Raw genomic sequence first — 7,726 nt, 5'->3', positions numbered from 1 at the left:
AGGTTGGCTAGAGTATCTCTACCCTCAACCCGAATTTGACAAGCACGATACACGTATTCAACTAATAGGGACTCTCCAACAGGAGTAGAAACTAGAAAAATATCATTCAATAGCTCAAGTTGTATACCAAACCTCAAAGCAAAGTACAATGACACATAAGAGTGAGTAGATTCGGGATCAGTCAATGCAAACACAAGAAAGGGGTGTAGAAAAATCCTTTTTCATGTGTCGAAACGAAAGAGTAATGATTCTTGATCCTGTTTGTTAAAAATTCCTAGTCTTGGTTTCGATTTTTCCGGATGTATCAGAAACCCTTTACCTTACCCCCACCCCTTTTACATATAATATACTAAGTGATGGACAAACAAAGTGCATCAAATGTACAAACAGAAAGAATACCTATAACCACAACATTCGAAGCCTGAGCATCTTGTCTAGTAAATGCAAAAACTCTTGCCTGACCTCTACCAACATTCCCTTATCCTTGATTTATAATAGCACGATCTCCAGCACCTCGACCTCTATTTCATGTACCTGCAGAACATGAAGTATTACGAGTAGTTTGAGTACGTGCAACTGACTAAATAAAAGTTGGGTTGAAATTCCTTGAAGGCTGAGGGCAATCCCTCAAGCGATGTCCTAACTGGCCACACCGAAATCACTTACCAGTCAGAACACGACATAGGCCCAAATGTGATCTACCACAGGTCTGGCAGACTAGAGCAGTGGCATATATCTACCCAGAATTATGATGTTCAGATGATGATGGTCCCCTAGTACCTTGTCTTTAATGTGGTCTGTATGCGAACTATGAAGACAAGTGTGTCCCTATCTGAGAACCATGTTCCTGCTGTCCTTGATTTCTTGCTCTGCAATTTTTATTAAAACCGCCACTTAGTAACCCTCATGTCTTGGCCTTCTTACATAAATTACTGGTTTCATGCTCATCACGTCCCTTGTTTTCAATCTTTCTAGCAAGATCGACTACATCAGAGTAGGACAAAGTCTTCATTTATGGGGCTACTGCAGTGTCTAGGCGACAAACCAACCTAGCAACAAACCTCTGAACTCGAGTTTCTTGGGTAGGCACTATGTAAGGACCATATCTAGCCAAATTACAAAACTTGATGCTATATGTTGACACATCCATATCTGGAGTCTGAACCAATCTCTCAAAGTCTCTAGTAAATTTTTGCCTCAAGTTGTCTGGAAGAAAATAATCCATGAACAAATTACTGAACTCGTCCCATGTCAGTGGGGCTGCTCCTGCTAGCCTTCCTAGCAATACAGTTTCATACCATAGCTAGCCATATCCTCTAGTTTGTATGTTGCGAGCTCTATGACTCTCTCACTAGAACATCCTAGAGCACGTAATGTCATGAGTGTCCCATCCAAGAAACTTTGAGGATCTGCTAAATTATCAGAACCTATGAATTTTGGTGATTTCAATTTCAAGAACTCTTGTAGGGATACCTCCTTATTCCTGAAAGTCTGAGTCTGTGCAGGTGCTTGTGTCTATAAAGTAGCCTGAGGAGCTGAACTTCCACCCTGAAAATGCACCAAGGGTTCTAACACATTCAACAACCTTGCCATTATGTCTGTAGGTAAGGTAACAGTAGGTACAACAGTTGGCATCGGTGGTGGAGCGTCCTGAACTCCCTTTTCTTGCACATGATCTGGCATAGCAGTTTGGGGTTGATCCATGTTCACAACTTCAGGTTGAGGAGAGTCCTGTCTTCTAGTCTGATGAGTCCTAACTTGACCACCACCTCAGGTAGTACCACATCCAGCACCACGCCAGCAGATGAGGGTGTGCGTGTCCTAGCCATCTGCAAAAGAAATACTCTAAAGTCAATCTCAAGTTATCTCAACGCATGATCAAAGAATGAAAGAAGGGAAAACATTCCTAGATGTTCAGTAGCCTCATGATCATAAGTATGGGGGCCTATATACCCATGAACCAGACTCTAGTAAACATTGCTCCATGACTCAGGAATTAAAGCCTAAACTCTAATACCAACTTTTTCACGACCCAATTTAGGATCATGATCGGCACTTAGGAGCAAGTGCTCTCAAGAAAGCCTTATCGGTATTTTACATAAAAATGGATAGAGTTTCCCATATTTTTGGACTATCCAAACAAATTTTCCTATCTCAAAATCAACAACCAACCATTCAAATATCAAACCAACCAACAACTTATCAATTAAACAAAATAAGTCTCCACCATTAATAATCAACCCACTAACAACCAGAAATACTAATTTATCTCCAAATTTGATAAGAAAAATACAATACTCAACATAAGTCTATAATAACGAAAGAATACTTATAACACTAAATGAATGACTATGGAGTGACTCTAAGAGTTCAAAAAAATATCATAATAATAAATAAAATCTCTGCCCACGCGAACAAGTGCGAGGCTCACCAAGAAATATCAACATGTGCGCTCTAATTAATGAAATCCTCGCCTGCGTCAACTGTTGTCTCTGGAAAAAAATAGCAGGGAGTGAGTCACTAGATTAGTGAGTTATAATAACACTTAACCACAATCGTTTTATTGGAGACAAGTCAAAAATATGCTAGTATAACAACATAAAATATCAAAAGAATATCCTTTCTAAAAAGGTAAATATAATTAGACTTTTGATGTATTTCTTGTAACAAAAATCAATTTAACAAATCGATAATAAACTCGGTAAACACTGTCTCATAGCAAATCTCAATGTTTGAGATGTTTCCAAGAAAGGATCATGTAATATGTATCACTGTGTGGACCCCTTCGTAAAAGAAGTCAAATATAACTGTAGGTCCCTACTCGAGAGAAAATTATAACTGTATACTAGTTCTACCTTCCCACTAGCGAGGACTATAGCTGTAATCGGTAATCTGTAAATACAAGGTGCACCAGTTCTAACGAACCCACCATTAGCTACGGGATCCTTCAAATTCTGCTCACATTAATATTCTTTCTTGTAAACAGTCAATACTCATATGAAAGCATTTCAAAATAATAAAGGGCATATCATTTCTTATCAAATCATGTAATTTTATTTTGGTAACGGTAAAAATATCTAGTAACAATGTGAATATTTAAAACAATAATAATCATCTCAAATAACTAATTCTGTATCATATCTAGTAAAGGACTTGTCCCACATGCAATTTAAAAGCATCGGTAACACACTTATTTTCAAAATCATATATAAATAAAAACACAAACTGCGGAAGGGTTACTACTCACAGTACTCATGTCAAAATACCAAACTCGTCACCTCGAGCGATCTGTACGACTTTCTTCAATCAATCTATAATCACATCAATATTGATCTCATGTTAATTCTATGTTTAAACTAATTCATAGCTAATTTAGAATACCCAATATCGGGGTTCATGTTTTACTCTCACTTTGTTGAATTATATTTACCCATGCTATAAATAAATTTTTTTGAAACATGAATAATTCAACTAGTCTACGATTATCAATTTCAGTCTATTCATCTAATTTATTCCTTCAAAAATTCCATCTTATAATGCTTGCTCAAACAAAATAATCTCACTGCCCATAAATGTTGCTTCTTTTTAATATATTTAAGTTTAATATTCAATGAAATTACATAAGCCAATGAATATGTACAAAGCTGTAAAAGAATTTCACCTTGGCTAATCACAATTCTTCTGAAGCGTGATGTTCTCTTTGTTTCGCAAGTCCCCCATTTCTTTCCTTAAGACTTGTTAATTATTGGTCCATTTTCTTTCGAGGAGCATAGATTCCTTTACTGATTCTATGAGATTGCAAAGAATCTCTTGATTTCACTCAAATCCCTTTTCTCTGTTGTCTGTTGCATACCCTTTCCCCTTAACCCCTTTTTCTTCTTTTATTTTTGCCAGATTTTCATCTGGTGGGCTTCGGCCCTTTTATTCATCTCACTTACCTTTGTGTTTTTTTATTAATTTACTAAATGAACAATATGTCCTTGTTTTAAAATTATGGAATATTGCAGTAGATGTCGTAATTGCGATGTCATGTTGGCAATTGCGAACGCCGCAAATTCAAAGCACATGTCGCAAATGTGAACTGTACATCAGAAGCCTAGATGTTGCAAATGCGAATAGTCCCCCCTTCACAAATGCAAAGCTGACTCAAGTCACCCGTGATCGCAAATGCAATCACTATCTTCACAAAAGCGACCTATGACAGTTTGCAAAAGCAAACCCATTCTCAGGTCTTGCTCACAAATGCGAAATTTGTTCTCAAATTTGCGAGCCTGACCTCGCAAAGGCAAGACTGCATCAAAAACCATAAGCTAACTCTACACCAGTAGTCCTTACACTATCTAAACTCATCTGAAATATGTCTGAAACTCACTCGAGCCCCTCAGGCTCCAAACCAAACACGCACACAAGTGTAATAATATCATACGAACTTGTCGCGCGATCAAAATATTAAAATAACATCTAAAACTACAAATCAAACATCAAAACGAATAAAACATTAAAGGAAAACTTAAGGACAACTAGAATCACAACTAAGCATCTAAATCATATCAAACCAACTCCAATTTGCACCAAATTTTGCATACAAGTTTCAAATAGCAAAACGGACCTATTACAAGTCACAAAACTAAAATTTAAATCCATTAACCATAAATTCAACCTACAAAACCTAGAAAATTTCCAAACTTTCAAATTGCGAACTTTCGGCAAAACAAGTCAAATTGTAACGATCCGACTGATCGTTTTGAGTAATTACATTCAGTTTTGAAGTTTGAGGTCATGAGTAGCTTCATACAGTGTATTATAACATGCGTGCATCATCGGTTCGGGTTTTTGAAGAGTACAGAAAGGACTTTTAGGAGTGACTCTCATTTGAGAAGCTTGAGTTCGAAGAATTGACCAAGGTTGATTTTAGAATATTTGACCTCGAATTGAGGTTTAGATGGTTCTGGTACATCCAGATAGTAATTTTGGACCTGGGCGTATGCACGAAATTTCATTTGGATATTTCTAAAAGGTTTCAACATCATTTGGCGAAAGCTAGCAATTTAAAGGTTTAAAATTTTCCTAGGTTTGACCATAGTTTTACTTTAAGGTTATTGGGTTCGAATTTTAGTTTCGGAACTTGGAATGGGTCTATTTTGTCATTTGGAACTTGTCTGCAAAATTTGGCGCCATTTGGAGTTGATTTGATATGGTTCGGATGCTTGGTTGCGATTCTAGAAGTTCTTGAAGTTCATTGTGTTTTTATGTGTTTTGGCATACGATTCGTGATTCTAGAGTTTATTTCGATGTTTTGATCACGTGATCAAGTTCGTGTTATATTTTTAGACTTGTGTGTGTGTGTTTATTTTGGAGCCTCGGGGGCTCGGGTGAGTTTTGAATTAGCTTCAGAGTTTTTTGTTAAATTTTTGTGTGTTGGTTCTAGTTTGATCGCATTTGCGATGTTTTGGTCACAAATGCGACTACCTCATTTGCAAACCAGCCTCGCATTTGCAAACCTAGGTTGCTGGGGAAGAGTTCGCTTTTGTGAAGAACACCCTAGCATTTGCGAAGTTTTTCTGTTATCAAGTGTTCTGGCAATATATTTCATTAGATATTTGTGTAGTTCCCTACTTTTTCCCTACATTTCCCCTACTACTATCAGGGCTACACCAGTGATAGCGGTGACAACCCTTTTTGGTTTTCGAATCGTGGTATTTTCTGTGTTTTCAGGGAAATTCTCGAAGTTGTGGAGACAAGTTGGGCACACGAGCACTAGCAAAGGAAAGCAACCAGGATGAGCGTCCGTAACGGGCGGTGGGAAGCAGTGCGTGAGTGTACAACTACATCAAGTACAACAAATCAACACAGGTTTGGTTCTCGGGAGTTGGTACCTCCCGTTCTACTGTTTCCCTTTTGGTGTTAGCTAAATTGATGTTACTTTGGTTCACAATAGTTCAATCATTCAACTAGTGTACTTGTAGTCACTTGTTTCCTTCTAGTTTGATTCGTTGTTCGTGCACTAATAAGTCTTCTTGAGATTTGTCATAGGTGTAGTGGCTGCAATCTAGGATGATAGATTAAGGGCATGTCCTCGGGTGGGGCAGGGTGTGGGGCCGGGGTCAGGGTGTGGGACGGGAGGTTGGGGAGGTAGAGGGGGCAAGGGAGCCTATAGGTTGAGAATTGGGTCATGGAACATAGGTTCGCTAACGAGTAAGTCTATAGAGTTGGCGAAGATACTTCAGAAGAGGAAGTTAATATAGCGTGTGTCGAGGAGACTAGGTGGTTGGATCAATGGCGAAAAACATAGATGGGTATAAGTTATGGTACTCTGGAGTCCTGAAGGGTAAGAATGGAGTGGGTATCCTGGTAGATAACCATCTTAGAGAGTTGGTGGTAGAGGTCAGGCGGGTGAATGATAGACTAATGACTATTAAACTGATGGTGGGTGAGTGTACTTTAAATATCGTTAGCGCGTACACGCCGCAAGTAGGCTTGGATGAGGAGATTAAAAGGCATTTTAGGGAGGGGTTGGATGATATCGTTCGTAGTATTCTGCCTTCGGAGAGGTTATTCATAGGAAGAGATTTCAATGGTCATATTGGGTCGTCTGCAGTTGGTTATACTGAGGTGCATAGCGGCTTTGGTGTCGGGGAGTGGAACGGAGGAGGCACTTCCCTGTTGGACTTTACCAAGGCATTCGATCTAGGGATTGCGAACTCAAGTTTTCCTAAGCGGGATGAGCATTTGGTTACTTACAAAAGTTCGGTGGCGAAGACTCAGATTGACTATCTCCTCCTCAGGAGATGCGACAGAAGGTTGTGCGAGGATTGCAAAGTTATCTCAGGTGAGACCCTACCAACGCAACATAGGCTTTTGTTGATGGACATTGGTATTAGGATAAGGAGGAAGAAGAGGTCAGTACGAGGCTGTCCGAGGATTAGGTGGGGCACCTTGAATAAGGATAAAGCTCAGGAGTTGGAAGGAAGGTTATCGACAATGGGAGCTTGGAGAAGTAGTGGGGACGCAAACACTATGTGGTCGACGACGGCTGATTGTATAAGAAAGGTGGCGAGAGAGGTGTTAGGGATATCTTCGGGCCGCACTGGTAGCCACAAAGGAGACTGGTGGTGAAATGCAGGTGTCCAAGATAAAGTGGAAGCGAAGAAGGCGGCGTACCTGCGGTTCGTAGGGAGCTCTGGAGAGGAGGAGAAAAGAGCGAACAGTGAGAGATATAAGGTAGCTAGGAAGGAGAAGAATATGGTAGTAATGGAGGCTAAGACGACAACTTTTACTCGTCTGTATAAGGAACTAGGGAACAAATGAGGGGAGAAGAAGTTATTCCGACTCGATAAGGTGAGAGAGAGGACGGCTCGGGATCTGGGCCAAGTGAGGTGCATAAAAGATGATGACGGCAAAGTTTTGATGGGGGATGACCATATTAAGAGGAGATAGCAGACCTACTTTCATAAACTTTTAAATGAAGAAGGGGATCGGGATATTGTTCTAGGTGAATTGAGGAATGCCAACAACCCCCATGAATTAAGTTATTGTAGGGACATTGAGGTCGATGAGGTCATGGAGGCAATGCGTAAGATGGGGAGGGGCAGAGCTACCGGGCCAGACGAAATTCCGGTTGAACTTTGGAGGTGTGTGGGTAGAGCAGGCTTGGAATGGCTTACTGGGTTGTTTAATGTTATATTCAAGACTAATAAGATGCCTGAAGAGTGGAGGTGGAGTACAA

General features: G+C 39.7%; 1 protein-coding gene across 1 annotated transcript; it reads left to right on the top strand.

The window, feature by feature from the left end:
- Positions 1 to 6,276: 6,276 nt before the first annotated feature.
- LOC138885559 (uncharacterized) lies at positions 6,277 to 7,116 on the top strand. The gene has a single exon (XM_070166519.1). The coding sequence runs from the start codon at positions 6,277 to 6,279 to the stop codon at positions 7,114 to 7,116; it is 840 nt and encodes a 279-aa protein (XP_070022620.1).
- The last annotated feature ends 610 nt before the right edge of the window (positions 7,117 to 7,726 follow it).

This window comes from Nicotiana sylvestris, chromosome 2, assembly GCF_000393655.2.
Source record: "Nicotiana sylvestris chromosome 2, ASM39365v2, whole genome shotgun sequence".
NCBI classification, from domain to species: domain Eukaryota; kingdom Viridiplantae; phylum Streptophyta; class Magnoliopsida; order Solanales; family Solanaceae; genus Nicotiana; species Nicotiana sylvestris.
Note: the sequence above shows the minus strand (reverse complement) of the source record. Positions and strands in the feature narration are given on the sequence as shown.

Coding starts and splice junctions, on each gene's coding strand:
- LOC138885559 (XM_070166519.1), top strand. CDS start 6,277: ATGGCGAAAAACATAGATGGGTATAAGTTATGGTACTCTGGAGTCCTG.